The sequence below is a fragment of the Pan paniscus genome, chromosome 2, assembly GCF_029289425.2.
Source record: "Pan paniscus chromosome 2, NHGRI_mPanPan1-v2.0_pri, whole genome shotgun sequence".
Lineage (NCBI taxonomy): Eukaryota > Metazoa > Chordata > Mammalia > Primates > Hominidae > Pan > Pan paniscus.
Genome location: NC_085926.1, coordinates 15,352,326 through 15,371,152, shown reverse-complemented (window position 1 = coordinate 15,371,152; position 18,827 = coordinate 15,352,326). Strand labels below are relative to the sequence as shown.

Genomic DNA, 18,827 nt, shown 5'->3' with positions numbered 1-18,827 from the left:
GCCTTAAACCTGCTTCTGCCCCTTGGCTGAATTCTGTCCTCCAAGGAAGCAAGCATCTAGTTGCTGCAGCCCCATGTGGCTTTGCTGCTGGTAACAATTATATGCTAGTTATAATGCATTAGCATGCTAAAAGACACTCCCACCAGCACCATGACAATTTACAAATGCCATGGCAGTGCCTGGAAGTTACCCTACATATTCTAAAAAGGGGAGGAACCCTCAGTTCTGGAAATTGCCCACCCTTTGCCAGAAAACTCACAAATAATCCACCCCATATGTAGCATATAAGCAAGAAATAACCATAAGTTTACTCATAGAGCAGCCCATGCCTCTGCTCTGCCTATGGAGGAGCCGTTCTTTTGTTTCTTTTCTTCTCTAATAAACTTGCTTTCACTTTGCAGACTTGTCCCAAATTCTTTTCTCGTGCAAGGTCCAAGAACCCTCTCTTGGGGTCTGGATTGGGATCCCTTTCTGGTAACACTACAATTCTAAGAGCTCTTTTTTATTGGTTCACCTACAGGAATAAACTGAGGCAAAAGTAATATAAGCAGAGAGTTTATTTGGGCCAAATTTGAGGGCTACAGCCCAGGAGACACAGATTCAAGTTAAGTTGCCCTGAATATATGCTGTGATTAGCAGCACTTACAAGTGGATTTTTTTTGTTTTTGTTTTTGTTTTTTTGGAGACAGGGTCTTGTTATGTTGACCAGGCTGGTCTTGAACTCTTGGCTTCAAGCAATCAACAAGTGGGGTTTTTTTGTTCGTTTGTTTGTTTGTTTTAGATGGAATCTTGCTCTCTCACCCAGGCTGGAGTGCAGTGGCACAATCTTGGCTCACTGCAACCTCTGCCTCCCGAGTTCAAGCAATTCTCCTGCCTCAGCCTCCCTAGTAGCTGGAATTACAGGTGTGCACCACCACGCCCAGCTATGTTTTGTATTTTTAGTAGAGACAGGTTTTCCCCATGTTGGCCAGGCTGGTCTTGAACTCCTGACCTCAGATGATCCGCCCACCTCGGCCTCCCAAAGCGCTGAGATTATAGGTGTGAGCCACTGCGCCCAGCCAACAAGTGGGTTTTTAAAGGAAAAAAGAAGAGGCAGTTCCTAAATTGAACATAAGCTACTAATTGGCATATATTGTTCTTTGTATCACAAATTCCAGGAACATGAAGATAATGGGTGAGGGTCATATTGTGCAACTTGTGATAGCATTTTGAGTAATTTATCAGCCAGTCTGGAAACTACATGGAAGGAAAGAAAGAACAAAATGCCTTTAAACAATTGTTCCTAGGCATGATTCTCTGGGGAGGGGTGGGTGTGACTGAAGATTCATTCTCTGAAGATTGTGTCTCTCTGGACCTGATAAATTTTGCATACCACACATTTTTCAGACTTCTCTGAGCTACTTCTCTTTCTCACTTCAGTGTTCATTTTAAAAATAGTAACCCATTATTTCACAGATGCAATGTGTTATTTCTCTAAAGCATGCATTTCAGTAGAGAAGGGGTCTCTAAGAGGGGCAGTAATTGTCCCCCAAGGGGGCAAAAATTGGTTCTTTGGGGATTGACAAGAGAATTTTTTATATAACAGTGATCTGTGGCCTTCAAAAACTCAACCCTATCCAACAAAATCATATTCATTCTTCTAGAGTTGAAGTGTCTTTGCCTGGGCTGGAGTGCAGTGGCGTGATCACAGCTCACCTCAGCCTGGAACTCCTGGGCTCAAGTGATCCTCCTACCTAAGTCTCCCGAGTAGCTGAGGCTACAGGTGTGTGCCATCACACCCAACTAATTTTTTTTTCTTACAGAGAGATGGTCTCGCTATGTTGCCCAGGCTGGTCCTGAACTCCTGGCCTAAAGCGATCCTCCTGCCTCGGCCCCCCAACGTGCTGAAATTACAGGTGTGAGCAACTGCACCCAACTTCTTGTCCATTAATATTTAATTTCTCTCTGCATAGTCTCGTTTTCTCTATTTTTTTCTTTATTTCCTGTTTTGGTCTCTATTAGGAGCTTTCTCAGATGTGTGGTGACCCTTGGTTTTCCATTCATATTTTTTTTTAATGCGGAGCTTAAAAGCTGCTTGGAAGCTCTGAGCACATGAGGTGGAGTTGTCAACATGGGCTTCATTTTATTTATTGGTTTTTACTTATTTTGTTTTCTTTTATCTCTTTTTTGTTTCTTTTTCAGGTCTCAAACAAAAGTCTGGAACCTGGGCTTCTTTGTAGGATATCTGGCTGTGCTTTTGTATTATATGAACCACAGAAAATAATCTTCCAGTATGATATTGTTTTCAGTATAGTACCTCAACCCCAATTTTGCCTGGTAACCCCTTATCCAGAGACCTTTTGTTTTCAACTTACAGTCTTATTCTGGGGTGGGGGATGTACAGTCTGGCTGTGTGGACTTGCAGGAGAGATTTAGGGTTCTAACTTCTTCTTACTGACTTCCAACCAATTCTCCTGTATTCAGTCTTATACACACCCCCACTTATACTAGACGTAGCTGGTACTACCAAAGCCTGGTCACAAAACTCTATGGGAGTCTCAATGCAAGTTGAGTTGCTTCTTGACTTTCATCCCTGCTGGCTTAAGACTCAGCTTCACAAGCCTGCTAAGTCAGTTGCTATTTATCCTATTTTCTAGCCCTTCAAAATTTTAAATGAAAATTTACATTTTTAATTGACAAATAATAATTATATATGGGATAAATATGATGTTTTGATAGTAATAGATGTATACATTGTGGAATGATTATATGAAGCTAATTAACATATCACACTCCTCACATACTTCTTTTTCTTTGTATTGAGAACATGTAAAATCTATTCTTGGCCAAGCATGTTGGCTCACACCTGTAATTCCAACACTTTGAGAGTCCAAGGCAGGAAGATTGCTTGAGCCCAGGAATTCAGGGGTTCCAGACACCAGCCTGGGCAACATAGCAATACCCTGTCTCTAATAAAAAAAAAAAAGTAAAAATAAATGTGTAATTTAAAAAATTCATTATTTTTATTATTTTTACAATTTTGAAACTGTAGGGGCCAGGAACAAACTTCCCCTTTGCCCTCTGAAGAATAACTAAAAAATCACTCACCAAATGCAGATTAATAGGAGAAATGGAATAAAAACTTAGTAATTGTTTTCCTTGGTGGATCCCTTAGGTCTTTATGTAGATAGGGAAAAGGTTTCTTCTAGCATCTGTTGATCGCTAAGGACATTTAATTCAAAATACTCATTATACCAGGGAGCCATATCTGGGGGTAAAATTCCAGATGCTCCTTCAAAGTATACATTATTATTGACTATGGTCACCATGTACAATAGATCTCAAAAACGTATTCCTCCTGGCTAACTGAAATGTGTGCCCTTTGGTCAACATCTCCCCTACTCCTCTCCTCCCCCAGCCTCTGGTAACCACCATTCTACTTTCTGCTGCTGTGAGTTCAACTTTTTTAAATTCCACATATAAGTGAAATCATGTGATATTTGTCTTTCTGAATCTGGCTTATTTCACTTAGCATAATATCTTCCAGTTTCACCCATGTTGTTGCAAATGATAGAATGTCCTTGTTTCTAATGTTCTCCCAAATTTAATCAATTGTATGGGGTTTATGTGATAAAAATATCCTTTTGCCGTCATTTTCGTGGGGTTTCCAGAAGGATCCTAACTAGGTACACATGCTTAGTCTGTCTGTTTTTTTTTTTTTGAAGCAGGTCTCCCTCTGTTGCCAGGCTGGAGTGCAGTGGCCTGATCATGACTCATTGCAACCTCTGCCTCCCAGGCCCAAGCAATCCTCCTACCTCAGCCTCCAAGTAGCTGGGACTGCAGGTGTGTGCCAGCATGTGTGGCTAATTTTATTTTTGTAAAGACAGAGTCTCCTTATATTGCCCAGGCTGGTCTCAAACTCCTGGGTTCGAGATCCTCCTGCCTCTGCCTCCCAAAGTGCTGGGATTACAGGCATGAGCCATGGTGCCTGGTCTAGTCTGTCATCTTTAAACAATTGGGTTGGGAAGGAAAAGGTAGCACATAGATAGATGATTTAAGCAGAAATAGATAAGCATAATTGTCCATTGTAAAGGGGCTGAATGATCTGGAGAATGGAGGCATCTCAGGAAAACTGAACTTGGTGGTGTGTGCTTAGGACTAATGAAAAGTGGCCGGGCACAGATGCTCATGCCTATAATCCCAGCACTTCGGGAGGGTGAGAGGGAGTATAATTTGAGGCCAGGAATTCAAGGTTGCAGTGAGCCATGATTGTGCCACTGTTCTCCAGCCTGGGCAGCAGAGTGAGACCCCGACTCTTAAAAAAAAAAAAAAGAACCAAAGAAATGTTAGTTCCAGGGATTCCCAGGGACATGGGCAGGGTCCAAGAATGATGCTGAGTTAAGGTTAGGTGGCTATTCAGAAAGCTACTTCGACTTGTATCCCATATTATGGATCAAGGACCTTAAAAATAGCCATACTTTTTTTTTGTTCTAGTAACTCAATTTGTAGGATTGTTTCCTAAGAGATAATCTGACATATTCAAGGACTTCTTCACAAAGATATTCATTAGCTGCGTTATTTATAGTACCAAACATTATAAATAGTCTAAACCAGAGATCCACAAGCTATGGCTATAACAGTGACAAGGAGGCCCAGCGTGACTAACTCCATTTTGCTCCTAACCCCCCTGCAGCGATAACCTGTATCCTTTAGGTTAACTGCTTTTGCTTATCTTTGCACATAGGCCAAGCTAACTATAGAAGGAAGTTAGTTTATAGTTTAGAGCAAGGATGGTAATAGTGCCTCCCCCAAAACTAACCCCTGAGGAGCTAAGGAGGATGTATGCAAGTGATAATGTTATGTTAAAGATTTATTAGAGCACTGTGACCTGACCAAGGACAAAGTTTCACCACCTCCTTGGACCCTTGCCGCCACCCAGATGTGATCACTGGCCACTTCTCGACCTCAACTCCCTCCCTCTTCCCCCTTCCTCTCACATAAAAGGAGCCTGAAATTTGTATTGACTTAAAAATGGTTCTTCAGGACACTACCCTTCCATTTTCTTGGTTTGCTGGCTCTCTGAATAAAAGTCACTTTCCTTGCCTCAGCCCCTTGTCTCTTGACTTATTAGATGTCATGCAGTGAGTGGTACACTCTTTGGACTCTGTTACATGACCCAGAGAATCATCTAGTCCTCCTTTTATTTTGGTAAAGTTGTGTTAAATACAGCCACACCCGTATATGTATTGTTTATGGCTTATGGCTCCTTTCATGCTACAAGGGCAGAGACTATCTGGCCAATAAAGCCTAAAATATTTACTATCTGGATCTTGTTTTTGTTTTCTTTTTTTTTTTTTTTTTAAGAGAAATGGGGTGTTGCTATGTTGCCCAGGCTCGTCTCAAACTCCTGGACTCAAGTGATCATCCTGCCTCGGCCTCCCAAATTGCTGGGATTACAGGTGTGAGCCACCGCGCCTGGCTATCTGGACCTTTAAGGAAAAGTTTGTTGCCCCAGTCTAGATGACTGGTAGGGGGGTCAAGCTAAGATATAGCCATATGATGGAACAGAATATAGTCAATGAACATTGTGTCTAAAAAAAAAAGTTTTCAACATTTTAATAGAATGTTCACATTATAATGTTAAGTTTAAAAAAGCTAGATATAAAATTATACAATCTGTTCTGAACTATATAAAAATATGTACAGAAAAATACACTGGCAAGAAATTCAGTACCATAAAATATTTTCTTTTTTTTTTTTCCAAGACAGAGTCTCACTGTGTCCCCCAGGCTGGAATGCGGTGGCGTGATCTCGGCTCATTGCAACCTCTGCCCCCCCGGGTTCAAGCGATTCTCCTGCCTCAGCCTCCCGAGTAGCTGGGACTACAGGCACGCATCACCACGCCCAGCTAATTTTTGTATTTTTAGTAGAGACGGGGATCTCACCATACTGGCGAGGTCTTGAACTCCTGATCTCAGGTGATCCACTCCCCCTCGGCCTCCCAAAGTGCTGGGATTACATGGGAGAGCCACCGCACCTGGCCTAAAATATTTTCATTTAGTTTTTTTGTTGTTGTTGTTACAGAGACAGGGTCTTGCTCTAGCACTCAGGCTGGATTTCAGTGGTGCAATCATAGCACACTGCAGCCTTGACTGCTGGGCTCAAGAAATTGTCCCACCTCAGTCTCCTGAGTAGCTAGGGCTACAAGCACACACCAGCTAATTTTTACTACTTTTTGTAAGATGGGGTCTCATTATGTTGCCCAGGCTGGTTGGGCATGGTGGCTTCCGCCTGTAATCCCAGCACTTTGGGAGGCCGATGCAGGTTGATCACCTGAGTTCAGGAGTTCCAGACCAACATGTCAAAACCCCGTCTCTACTAAAAATACAAAAATTAGCCAGGCATGGTGGCCCATCCCTGTAGTCCCAGCTACTTGGGAGGCTGAGGCAGGAGAATCGCTTGACCAGGAGGTGGAGGTTGCAGTGAGCCAAGATTGTGCCACTGTACTCCACTGGGTGACAGAATGAGACTGTCTCAAAAAAAAAAAAAAAAAAAAAAAGAACTCTTGGCTTCAAGTGAGCCACCTGCCTCAGCCTCCCAAAGTGCTGGGATTAAAAGCATGAGCTGCCACACCTGGCCATAAAATATTAGTACTTTTCTGTATAACAACCAGAAGGTCAGAGATAGAAGTTTGTATGGGGAGAATTCCTCCTGCTGCGACATGGTCTGTGCCCTACAAACGTAAGTGTCAGCACAAGGCAAGGGAACAACAGGGGAAGGGAAAGGGCAACATCAATAATTCAGTCCTTTCTGTAGTGACAGTCAAAAGCTGCCCAAACTTGAGGGAGCTCCAAGAGTAAGATGACCAACCATCTGGGTTTGCTGACACTGTCTTGACTTTAGCATAGCAGCCACACATGGCAGGGAACTCCTTAGTGTGGGGTTCCCACAGTTGGCCACCCTACAACCATGCTGTACCCCACACACACCATTACGTAGCCTTGGTTGGCCTTTGCGAAGTACCTGAGAATGGATTTGTCTCTTGTTAGATACTTCTCCAGTGGACAGTTGGGTGAAACACCATTAATCAATGAGTGCTTTTGTGCAAAACAGAAAAAGGGCCTGCTCTGGGCAAATGCAGGCCTCATAGCTTGGTGTAACACCTTTGGTAGAAGGCAGCCTTCTGTTAGGCCCTAGCTGGAGCACACAGCTTGTCAAGCAGAGCCACGGCTGGAATTCAGGACCCTGTCCTCTTAGCAGGCACTTTCGTATGGTGCACAGACCACACATTTGCAGGCAGCAGACCTGCCACTCAGACTCCAGAGAGATCTGCTCCCTGTCCCAGGTGCCTCTAATATGCACAGCACCAGGAAACACAAAACTCTTTCTTGAGCACTGAGTTATGTATTTTTGTCTAGGGACTGTGCCTGCTGTGTCTGTGAAATCCAAAATAAACACTGGATTTTTAATTTTTTCACACAGAATAAGGACCTACTGGAAATAGATGAAAAAGACATAAAAAGACATCTGGAGGGGAAATATCGAAGCCAAGAATGAGACTGGAGGTGGAATTCGGCCCTTTTATTTTGATTCTCTGATTCCAAAAAGGAACCCACTGGGCTGCAGGAGCATGGCGACCACCTCTGTCTCTTTACAGCAGCCCCTTACTCATGGGTGGTGCTGTGAAGGTCCTCTTTCCAGCCACTCCATCTTCAATTTTGTCACTGCCCATTCTCTCACTCCTCCTTCTGGGTGTCTGACAACATGTTCATTAGATGTTTAAAATATGTTTTCTAAGTCTTTTTTCTATTCCGATGCACATCCTATCTTTTTGTCTCTTGGAAATGAGGTAGGAGACTGGCAGGACTTGTCTTCTGGTCACAGTCCTGCTGACCAAAAGAAGGTGGTCCACACAGGATGAAGTGAAGAAACCGGTGGAAACCAGCAGATGGCGACAAAAGCAATCCCTAGCCGCCCTCATTGCTCATTAGCATAGGACACGCCCGCCAGCGCCATGACAGTTTACAAATGCCATGGCAACGACCCGGAAGTTACTGCCTCTTTCCATGACGACAAATTTTGTGGGTCATTGCCATGGAAAGGAGTAGTAACTTACTAGATCTTTCTAAATAACTTGGCCCTCAATTTGCATCAGCTTGCCCCTTAATATACAAGTAATTGAAAGTGGGTACAAGTAGATAGAGTTGCCAACAGCCCATACGTTGCAGACTCTGGGCTCATTGCCTATGAGTTACCCCTGCTCTGTAGGGAGAGGTGCTATTCAGATAAGATTGCTATTTAACACCACAGGCTTGTCCTTGAATTCTTTCCTGGATGAAGCTGAGAACTCTTCAGGGCTAAGCCCCAATTGTGGGGCTCGCCGTCCAGCAGCAGAATCACGTTCTCCAGTCCTGTCTCCCAATTCCCTACTTCCCTCTTCAGTTTTATAGTTTTTGTCATTAAACCTATCTGCTGAACTTAGCATGTAGGCATTTATATATATATTTACACATGCATATATGTTTGTTATTACATTTTTCCCTAGAAGTTCTATTTGGTTCTTTAAAAAATAGACTACATAGGCTGGTGTGGTGGCTCACGCCTGTAATCCCAGCACTTTGGGATGCTGAGGCGGGCAGATTACGAGGTCAGGAGTTTGAGACCAGCCTGACCAATATGGTGAAACCCTGTCTCTACTAAAAATACAAAAATTAGCCAGGCATGGTGGCACGTGCCTGTAATCCCAGATACTCAGCAGGCTGAGGCAGGAGAATCGCTTGAACTCGAGAGGCAGAGGTTGCAGTGAGCCAAGATTGCACCACTGCATTCCAGCCAGAGTGACAGAGCGAGGCTCTGTCTCAGATAAAAAAAAAAAAAAAAAAAAAAATTGACTACATTGATTTTCATAGTTTCCAATTCATTGAATATATCAACAAGTTTGCCTTAAAAAAAATTCAGGCTGACTGTGTGTGCACTGCCTATGAGTTATCTCTGCTCCACAAGGTTAATCCTAATCTAAAAAGAAAAATAAAATGAAATAAAATAAATTCAGCTATTTGTTTAAAAAGTCTACATCTGATAATTCAATATTTGAACTCTTTGCAGATCTGTTTCTATTATTTGTCTTTTTTTCCTGCCAATTGCCAGTCTTGTACTCTATGAGTTATCTACGACTGTGTGCTGGACACTGCTTTTGGGTTTTTTTGTTTTGTTTTGTTTGAAAGTCTCCTTTTGTCACCCAGACTAGAGTGCAATGGCATGATCTCAGCTCACTGCAAACTCTGCCTCCTGGGTTCAAGCTATTCTCCCACCTCAGCCTCCTGAGTAGCTGGAACTACAGACGCCCACCACCACACCTGGCTAATTTTTTGTATTTTTAGTAGAGATGGGGTTTCACCATGTTGGCCAGGCTGGTCTCAAACTCCTGACCTCAGGTGATCCACTTCAGCCTACCAAAGTGCTGGGATTATAGGCGTGAGCCACTGTGCCCAGCCTGGACACTGCATTTGAAAAACTGTGTGTAGAACTGATATGAGGCCTATGTTGAAGGCACTTTCCTTCAGAAAGTCTCTACATTTGCTTCTGTGAGGTGTCTAGGGGTGTAAGGGTCTCAAAGCACCTTAAACCAGGCTCAAGGCTTGATATTCCCTGACCCAAACAATTAGCAATGTCTGCCATTTAAGTAAATAAATGAAGAATATAAAAGACACCCACAAAGCAGCCCAAACGCTCCCAAATCAGAAACAGTGTCAATAGAGGTCCGTTTTTGGGGCCCCCATGTTCTCACCTGATCAGTGAGAGCTAATAATGAGTCCTCTAGGCATAGCCAAAGGGCTTGTTGGTAGAAAGATCTGGCATCATAATGTGATGTGAAAGTTGTAGGTGGACTGGCAAATGTGTCAATCCATCGGACTGAAGGGGAGTGTTGAATTTAGATTTAAGACTTTTCTTTCTTTCCTGTCAATGCTGTGTTATCTGTATTATCTTAAAAGAATCACTTGCTCTCTGGGTCTTGGTTTGTCCATCTGTGAAGCAATGGGATTGCACCACATCAGTGTTTCCCAAATTTTAATGTTCACCTGTGCCCTGGGGAGCTTGTTAAACTGTAGCTTTTGATTCAGTAAGCCTGGGATGGACTCTGAGAGTCAGTGAGTCTATCTGAGAAGCTCCCAGCTGATTCCAGTACTCCTGATCTGTGGGCCACACCTGGAGTAGAAAAGTTTTACATAAACTCTACCTTCCTCTTCTGTACAAGTCTAGGCAAATAGGAACCCACTGATTAAACAAATCCACTCCCCAACCAGATAATTCTGCCTTGTATTTCAGAACTGGGTTCCCATCGCATGTCCTCTAGAAAGCCTTGTCTGGTGTCTTTGCTTGCAGGGCATCCCACCAACAGCCTGACCCTAAGCGCTGTGAGCATGCCTCTGTCATATGGCACTGCAGTCACCTGTCTAATGTCAACATCCATGTCCCCAGTACTGATATAGTGCAGGGCACATAATTGGAACTCAATAAATACTTGTGATATAAGTAAATGGAAGAACAAACCAATGTAAGTTACAACTAGAGGTGGGAGTCAGGGGTGACTCAGCATATTCCTGACCAGGGCTTTAAAAAGTCAGATATCGGAGCAGTATGAAGAAGAGGTGAGAACCACCCCCGGACCGACCAAAGCCCGTGCGCCGCTGCGTCCCGCGTCCAGCACCTACGTCCCGCCGCCGCCGCCATCGCCGCGGCCACCATGCCCAAGAGAAAGGCTGAAGGAGATGCTAAAGGAGATAAAGCCAAGGTGAAGGACGAACCGCAGAGAAGATCCGCTAGGTTGTCTGCTAAACCTGCTCCTCCAAAGCCAGAGCCCAAGCCTAAAAAGGCCTCTGCAAAGAAGGGAGAGAAGGTACCCAAAGGGAAAAAGGGAAAAGCTGATGCTGGCAAGGAGGGGAATAACCCTGCAGAAAATGGAGATGCCAAAACAGACCAGTCACAGAAAGCTGAAGGTGCTGGAGATGCCAAGTGAAGTGTGTGCATTTTTGATAGCTGTGTACTTCTGGTGACTGTACAGTTTGAAATACAATTTTTTTTTTTTTTTTTTTTGAGACGGAGTCTCGCTCTGTCGCCCAGGCTGGAGTGCAGTGGCGCGATCTCGGCTCACTGCAAGCTTCGCCTCCCGGGTTCACGCCATTCTCCTGCCTCAGCCTCCCGAGTAGCTGGGACTACAGGCGCCCACCACCACGTCCGGCTAATTTTTTGTAATTTTAGTAGAGACAGGGTTTCACCATGTTAGCCAGGATGGTCTCCATCTCCTGACCTCGCGATCTGCCCCGCTCGGCCTCCCAAAGTGCTGGGATTACAGGCGTGAGCCACCGCAACCGGCCTTGAAATACTATTTTTTATCAAGTTTTATAAAGATGCAGAATTTTGTTTTACTTTTTTTTTTTTTTAAAGGTATGTTGTTAGCACACAGAACACTTCATTGTTTTGGGGGGAAGGGGCATATGTCACTAATAGAATGTCTCCAAAGCTGGATGGATGTGGAGAAAACACCTTTCCCTTCTAGTTTTGAGAGACTTCCTCTTGGCTCCCAGGAGGAAGGATTCCCTGACTTTGACGCACATGGCCACCTCGGCACAAAAGCCTTGTGGTATGGAAAAACAAATTTGTTTTTATTTCTTCTTCTCCTTTTCCATCTTTCAGCATAGACTTAACTCCCTTAAGCCCAGACATCTGTTGGGACCTGACCCCTATTCGTTGGTTACCAGTGTGTCAGGCAATCTGGACTTTCCAGTGATGCCACTGAGATGGCACCTGTCAAAAGAGCAGTGGTTCCATTTCTAGATTGTGGATCTTCAGATAAATTCTGCCATTTTCACTTCCTGAAAGTCAGGGTCAGCTTGTGAAAAGTTGTTAAACAACATGCTAAATGTGAAATGTCAACCCTCACTCTAAACTTTCCTTGTTCAGAGCACCAGATGAAGACTTCATTGGGTTTATAGTGGCTTTCTGATTTTTGGTAGTCCATTGCAGAAGGGAGTTTGAAAGTTGTTGTATACTGTTAACGATTGTCTGCCCACGTCCTGCCTGAAATACCATGATTGTTTATGGAAAGTATCTTTAATAAAGCTGGATACAGTTTGGCTTGGGAAAAAAAAAAGTCAGGTCTCTGGACCAGGCGCAGTGGCTCACGCCTGTAGTCCCAACACTTTGGGGGGCCGAGGCAGGCAGATCACTTGAGGTCAGGAGTTCAAAATCAGACTGGCCAACATGGTGAAATCCCATCTCTATTGAAAATAAAATATAAAAATTACCCGGGTGTAGTGGCACATGCCTGTAGTCCCAGCTACTCGGGAGGCTGAGGCACGAGAATCACTTGAACCCAGGAGGTGGAGGTTGCAGTGAGCTGAGATCACACCACTTCACTCCAGCCTGGGCAACAGAGCAAGACTCTCAAAAAAAAAAAAAAAGGCCTCTGTTTACTCTCAGAGTTGGAGATATCAACTGCACTCCTGTTATGGACTGAATTGTATCCCTTGTTCATAAATTGAAGCCCTAACCTCCCATCCCCCATGACTCTATTTGGAGATGAGGCCTTTAAAGAGGTAATTAAGATTAAATGAGTGCATAAGGGTGGAGTCCTAATCCTCCAGGACTGGCATTCTTATAAAAGAGGAGGATGCACTGGGATGCACATGCACAGGGAAAAGGCCAAATGAGGACAAAGCCAGAAGGAGACTGTGTGCAGGTCATGGAGAGGGGCCTCAGGAGAAGCCAAACATGCCTTCCTCTTGGATTTCCAGCCTCCAGAAGTGTGAGAAAACAAATTTCTGTTGTTAAAGCCACCTAGACCATGGCATTTTGTTATGGCAGCTCCAGCTGACTAATACAGCTCCTGACCTAAGAGTGGAATGGGAGCCTCTGGTTTCTAGGCTTCTCTGCCTGAACAGAAGACTTTCTGACCTCCCAGAGGGGGTGCTCAGCTTCGTTCAGCTGTTCCTCTGAGGCAGGAGACGAGATTCTCCTCTGGGCTAGTTTTGTTGGGAAGCCCAGAGAAAAAGGGCTCCTCCAGATGGAATTTGTGACAGCCCCCCAGCACTGCTGATTATTGTTGGTGGGACATGTCTGAATTCTAAAACTTGACCTTCAGGTACCACATTCTTGCCTGTTCACTTCCTCCTAATAACTATACCCAGATATTGTTTATGGCTATTCCTGCCTTTCCACATTCTGTTATTTTTTTTGGAGATGGGGTCTCACTGTGTTGGCCCGGCTGGTCTCAAACTCCTAGGCTCAAGGCGATCCTCCCACCTTGGCCTCCCAAAGTGCTAAGATTACAGATGTGAGTCATCACACCTGGCCCACATTCTCCCCTATATCTCAGGGGCTAGAAGCCTGGAAACTGCATTTCCCAAACTTCCTTGTCAGCTGGGTTCCTTGCCAGGTAGGTTCTGCTAGTGGAAGGCATTTATGTGAAGTTGGTTGGAAGGTGGGAGGGAGAGGCCATTTTTTTCTGTTTATGACATTTATCAGTAGGTATAGTAGGCAATTGTGGGCCTTGCAATGGTAGGGTACTGGGGCGAGGGCAGCAGGGGTGGCTCTGGGTAAGTAAGGGCCCCAATGGCTCTGGTGGCTGTTTCAATAGCATGAACAGGTGGGCTCTTGGCTGCCTGCCCAATGAGAAAGGCAGTGATTGTCGTGGTAGTGGCAGCATCAGCAGCACTACAGATGCATTTGTTGTGAGTAAGCTCATGCTCATGGGCTCTGGGTAAAAACTATTCTCTCCTTTTTGTCCCTCCAGCCCAGTGGGGGTTCCAGAAGCTTCCTACAATCATTGGTTTTTTAATAGCATCACTTTTCCCCCAGGGTCACAGAGAAAAGCTGTGAACATCACAAAAATGGTCTGAATATAGAAAACCTTGAGTGCCAGGTAAGCACCACATCTGCACATCGTTCACATCCAGTGACTGTGCTTGAATTATTGAAGTGCAGGAGGTGTGGTAGTAACAAAGGGATGACATACCTTCTATTCCTGATTGGATGCCCAGACACCCTGGTTCTAATCTTAACCTTTCCACTCTGCATAGGTGAATGATGTGCCTCTCTGGGCCTCAGTTTCTCCATGTGTAAAATACTGTGATTGAATCACATAGTTGTTAAGCATAGTCCAGCTCTGAAACTATTCTGGGATTAGCTCTTCAGTGACATAGTTTAACAGAATCTTCTGGAGTCAGCAACAACTCAAAATAGGTGAAATAATTGGAGTAATTTGAAACTTATTGACTGAATGTTTGTCACCCCTCTGCACCTCCCCGCCAAATTTACATGGTGAAGCCCTAACCATGTGGCTGTATCTGGAAATAAGGCTTTGAAAGAGGTGATTAAGGTTAAATGAAGAGAGGTCACAAGGATGGGCCCTGATCTGATAGTAGTAGTGTCCCTATAAAAAGTGGAAGAGGCCAGGCATGGTGGCTCATGCCTGTAATCCCAGCATTTTGGGAGGCCAAGGCGAGCAGATCACTTGAAGTCAGAAGTTTGAAACCAGCCTGGCTGATATGGCAAAACCCTGTCTCTACTAAAAATATAAAAATTAGGCGGTCGTGGTGGTGGGCATGGTAGCGGGCACCTGTAGTCCCAGCTATTTGGGAGGCTGAGGCAGGAATCACTTGAACCTGGGAGGCGGAGGTTGCAGTGAGCTGAGATTGCACCACTGCACTCCAGCCTGGGCAACAGAGTGAGACTCCATCTCAAACAAAAACAAAAAGTGGAAGAGACACGAGATCTCTCTCTCCTTGCATGTGCATTCAGAAGAAATACCATGTGAGGAAATAGGGAGAAGGTGGCCATCTGCAAGCCAGGAAGGGAGTCTTCACCAGAAACTGAACACTGCTGGAACCTTGAGCCAGTAGAAAATAAATGTCTATTGTTTAAGCCTACTCAGTCTGTGGTCTTTTGTTATGGCAGTCCTAGCAAACAGGGGTCTTTGGCAAGACCGCAAACTGGAAGCTTGAAGGACAGTCAGCCACAGACGTTTGGTTTGGTTGACTTAATTTCTTTTTCTTTTTTTTTTGAAATGGAGTTTTGCTCTTGTTGTCCAGGCTGGTGTCCTGATCTCAGCTCACCACAACCTCCATCTCCTGGGTTCAAGGGATTATCCTGCCTCAGCCTCCCGAGTAGCTGGGATGACAGGCATGCACCACCACACCTGGCTAATTTTGTATTTTTAGTAGAGATGGGATTTCTCCATGTTGGTCAGGCTGGTCTCGAACTCCCGACCTCAGGCAATCCGCCTGCCTTGGCCTTCCAAAGTGCTGGGATTACAGGCATGAGCCACCATGCCCAGCCGATTTCTTTCTTTTTTTTTTTTTAAGACACAGAGTCTCACTGTCACTCAGGGTGGAGTGCAGTGGTGTGATCTTGGCTCACTGCAACTTGACCTTTGGGCTCAAGCAATCCTCCCATCTCAGCCTCCCAAGTGACTGGGACTACTGGCAAGCAGGTGCTACTGCACCTGGCTAATTTTTTGTATTTGTTTTGTAGAGATGAGGTTTTGCCATGTTGTCCAGGCTGGTCTCCAACTCCTGGGCTCAAGCAATCTGCCTGCCTCAGCCTCCCAAAGTATTGGCATTACAGATATGAGCCACTGCACTTGACAAATATTTTTTAAACTTTGAATTTGAACGCTTAATAATTGCAGATGTGAGATAATTTTAAAAATAGTAAGAGGTTATTCAGTGTCACTCTGACAGCATATTTGAAAACCAAGAGAAACAGATTTCTCACAAAACATGTAATACCAAAATTGACAGAGGAAAAAGTGGAAAATTTAAATGGACTAAGTTCTACAGAAGAGATGGAAAGGTAATAAGATTGGATGTTGAAGAAAGTACCAGGATGAAATGGCTGAATAGCTGAATTTTATGTAACCTTTAAAGCATGGATAATCACAATGTTAATTCAAATCCTTGCTACTTAAATTGTGGTCTACGGACCAGCAGCAGTGGCATCGCTGGGAACTTGTTGGAAATGCAGAATCTCAGGCTCACCCCAGACCTGCTAAATTAGACTTTGCATATTAACAGGATCCCTAGATGATCTGTATGCACATTAATGTTTGACAAGCACTGGACTAGGCCACTAGTTCTCAACCTTGGCTGTACATTGGAATCATCTATGGAGTTTTTAAAAAGTACTAGTATTTGTGTTTCACCCTCAGATTCTGATTATCGATCAGGTGCATGGACTAGCATCTGCATTTTATGATACTCCCTAGGTAATTAAGAATCAGAGATTTAAACTGGACCATACAAAAATATGAAAGGCTTTAAGAAATAAAGCTGACAAAGAATGTAACATACTAATTACAGTAACACATTACTGTAAAATACAGTAATGACAAAAATAATACAACAAGATCAAGCACAGTTTATTCCAGGAATACAAGCAGTAGCATGCTGGATTCACAACTAGCTATCTGAGAAAGAAGAAAACGCCCCAATTTATAGCATTTGCCAATTCCCATGGTGTAAATACTCCCATCACGGCCAATTTTAAGCTACCAGCATGACCTCAACAACTTTAAACAAATTCCTGAAAATTTAATAATTGGCTGTCACCTGGTAACAGCCAGCTACAGCACACTGCTAGAGGTTGATTCAAAATTAGGAAATCCACCAATGAATCCACTCTGTTAATACATTAAAGAAGTAAAACCAGGCCAGGCATGGTGGGTCACGCCTGTAATCCCAACGCTTTGGGAGGCTAAGTGGGAGGATCACTTGAGCCCAGGAGTTTGACACCAGCCTAGGCAAGGGAGACCTCGCCTCTACAAAAAATAAAATAAAATAAATTAGCCAGGTGTAATAGCACATGCCTGTAGTCCCAGCTTCTCAGGAGGCTGTGGCAGAGGGATTCTTGAGCCTGGGTGTTTGAGGCTGCAGTGAGCTGTGATTGTGCCATTGTACTCCAGGCTGGGTGACAGAGCAAGACCTTGTCTCCAAAAAAAAAAATAAAATAAAAGGGAAGTAAAACCACATTATCGTATCAAAAATGTTTAGGATTTGAGGCCTTCTGTAGATCTGATCTCCACTTTGGCACAGACATCATCATTGCTGTATCGTCTCTCACCCAGCTGGCTGCACCTATTCCCTGACTCGCTGGTCCCTGTGGCATGTGAGTTTGTGATACCTGCTTTACTGCCAAGTCAAGTCTAACCTAGTCTTATCCCCCAGTATTCCAGGCAAGGCCTAGACTTGATCATGTCCTTTGTAGGTAGATGATGAAGATGTTATTGTCACCTCCTCATCTTTCAGCAGGCGGAGCTGGCAAAGGAAACGGTACTTCCTTAATCCATGGATACACTGCTTCAGACAAGTTTGCCCTTTCTCAACTCTGAAAGGAACGGAAGAGAGTAGGCAGGGGCCCACCTAATGTGCCTGGGAAACACAGGGATGGGTTTCCTGTTCCTGCAAATGTTCTTGGCGTGCCTTTAGATCCCCCATGGTTCACCCACTCTGCCCTGCATTTCCTTACTTCCTTGGCTTAATCATGCCAGTTTCTCCTTCTAGAATGCTGAGCCTCTAATATCTTTCCCGTAAGTTCCCATTTTGTTTAGATATCCAATGTCAATTTTCATTGCTACTGAACTGGACTGTGATGGGGCAACTGTGGAAGCAGGGGTCTGGCTGGGAGGCTGCTGCTGAGGCCAGAGGCAGTGGACCACAGCAAACCATCTGGTGATGCCAGGCTGTGCTTAATCATTGAAGTCATTCCTCAAAGATATCTCCACAGTCAGAACCTATCGCTGCAACCCAGATACATAGCAATTACTTGCCAGAAAAAAACATTTATGCTGAAACAATAGTAATTACAGGGCAATCCCTCTCATGCCTTCCTTGCTAACTCCTGATTGCCATAACAATTAACTCCTACAAGCAAGTGATCTGCTCAGCCCACCTGCTCTTGCATTACGGGGTGCTTGAATTTCTCAAGGCCAATGCTGCTCTTATGCATGACCCCCTCTGCCAGTATTGTAGACTTTCATTACCAACTTGTTATTATACAGTATCAGAGGCGTGGGGATCAGATAGATTCTTGGAGGTAAGTTTCACCTACTACAACCTATTTGATTTCCTTCACATAACTTATCTCAAATCCTTTACTAGTCTAGAGAAATGTTTTCACTCACTCATGGATCCATTTATTTATCCAATAGACAGTTGTTGAATTCCCACTTTGTGCCATATCCCATGATGGGTAGGAGCTGGAGATACTGAGGCAAAAGTCAAGACCATACCCTCCAGTGGGGAGTGGCTATCTGCAGATTTCCTCATGAATGGCTCTTTAGTGGGCACCAATGCCATACTTAGTTTGTAGACCACAGAACTCTACTTCCTTTCTCTTAGAAGGAAGGAAGCAAAAATTTACATTGATTATTTATTCTGTGTCAGGTACTAATTAAGATGCTTCTACATACCTTACCTCCTTCAGTTTTCACGGCAGCCTGGGAAGTGGTGATGATGGTTCTGATTTTCATTGATGAGTATGTTAAGACTGGGAGAGGTTACACTGTTTGCCTAGTATTATCTGGTCAGTAACAGAGCTAGGACCGAAAGCAGCCTGCTTCACTCAAAAATCCATGCTCTTTGCCCAGCACCATAGTTTAAATTTACAGAGGCAGATCAAACTCAAACAGAACAGAAGGCAGGGTGCAGTGGCTCATGCCTGTAATCCCAACACGTAGGGAGGCAGAGGCAGGAGGTTTGCTTGAGCCCAGGAGTTTGAGACCAGCCTGGGCAACATGGCAAAACCCTGTCTCTACAAAAAATACAAAAATTGGCCGGGCATGGAGGCGCGTG

The 18,827-nt window shown here is 44.3% G+C and overlaps 2 protein-coding genes across 11 annotated transcripts in view; both read left to right on the top strand.

Moving 5' to 3' along the window:
- METTL6 (methyltransferase 6, tRNA N3-cytidine) overlaps window positions 1-5,086 on the top strand; it is a 46,624-nt gene extending 41,538 nt beyond the window's left edge. For 5 of the 10 annotated variants that reach the window (XM_034955905.2, XM_034955906.1, XM_003826213.3 and 2 more), the window contains one exon: window positions 2,182-5,086. In XM_034955905.2, coding sequence (XP_034811796.1) covers window positions 2,182-2,415 — 234 coding nt within the window. In that variant the 3' untranslated portion in view covers window positions 2,416-5,086. Of the gene's footprint in view, window positions 1-1,802; window positions 1,896-2,181 lie in introns of all 10 variants that reach the window. The other 5 variants (XR_010111401.1, XR_010111402.1, XM_063602205.1 and 2 more) reach the window with 2 other exon arrangements.
- Window positions 5,087-10,299: 5,213 nt separating this feature from the next.
- Window positions 10,300-13,916, top strand: LOC100986166 (non-histone chromosomal protein HMG-17-like). Its single transcript, XM_055109525.2, has one exon. The coding sequence runs from the start codon at window positions 10,724-10,726 to the stop codon at window positions 10,994-10,996; it is 273 nt and encodes a 90-aa protein (XP_054965500.1). The 5' UTR covers window positions 10,300-10,723; the 3' UTR covers window positions 10,997-13,916.
- Window positions 13,917-18,827: the final 4,911 nt, after the last annotated feature.

Excerpts from the sequence above, each read along its gene's own strand:
- LOC100986166 (XM_055109525.2), top strand. The coding sequence starts at position 10,724 with ATGCCCAAGAGAAAGGCTGAAGGAGATGCTAAAGGAGATAAAGCCAAG.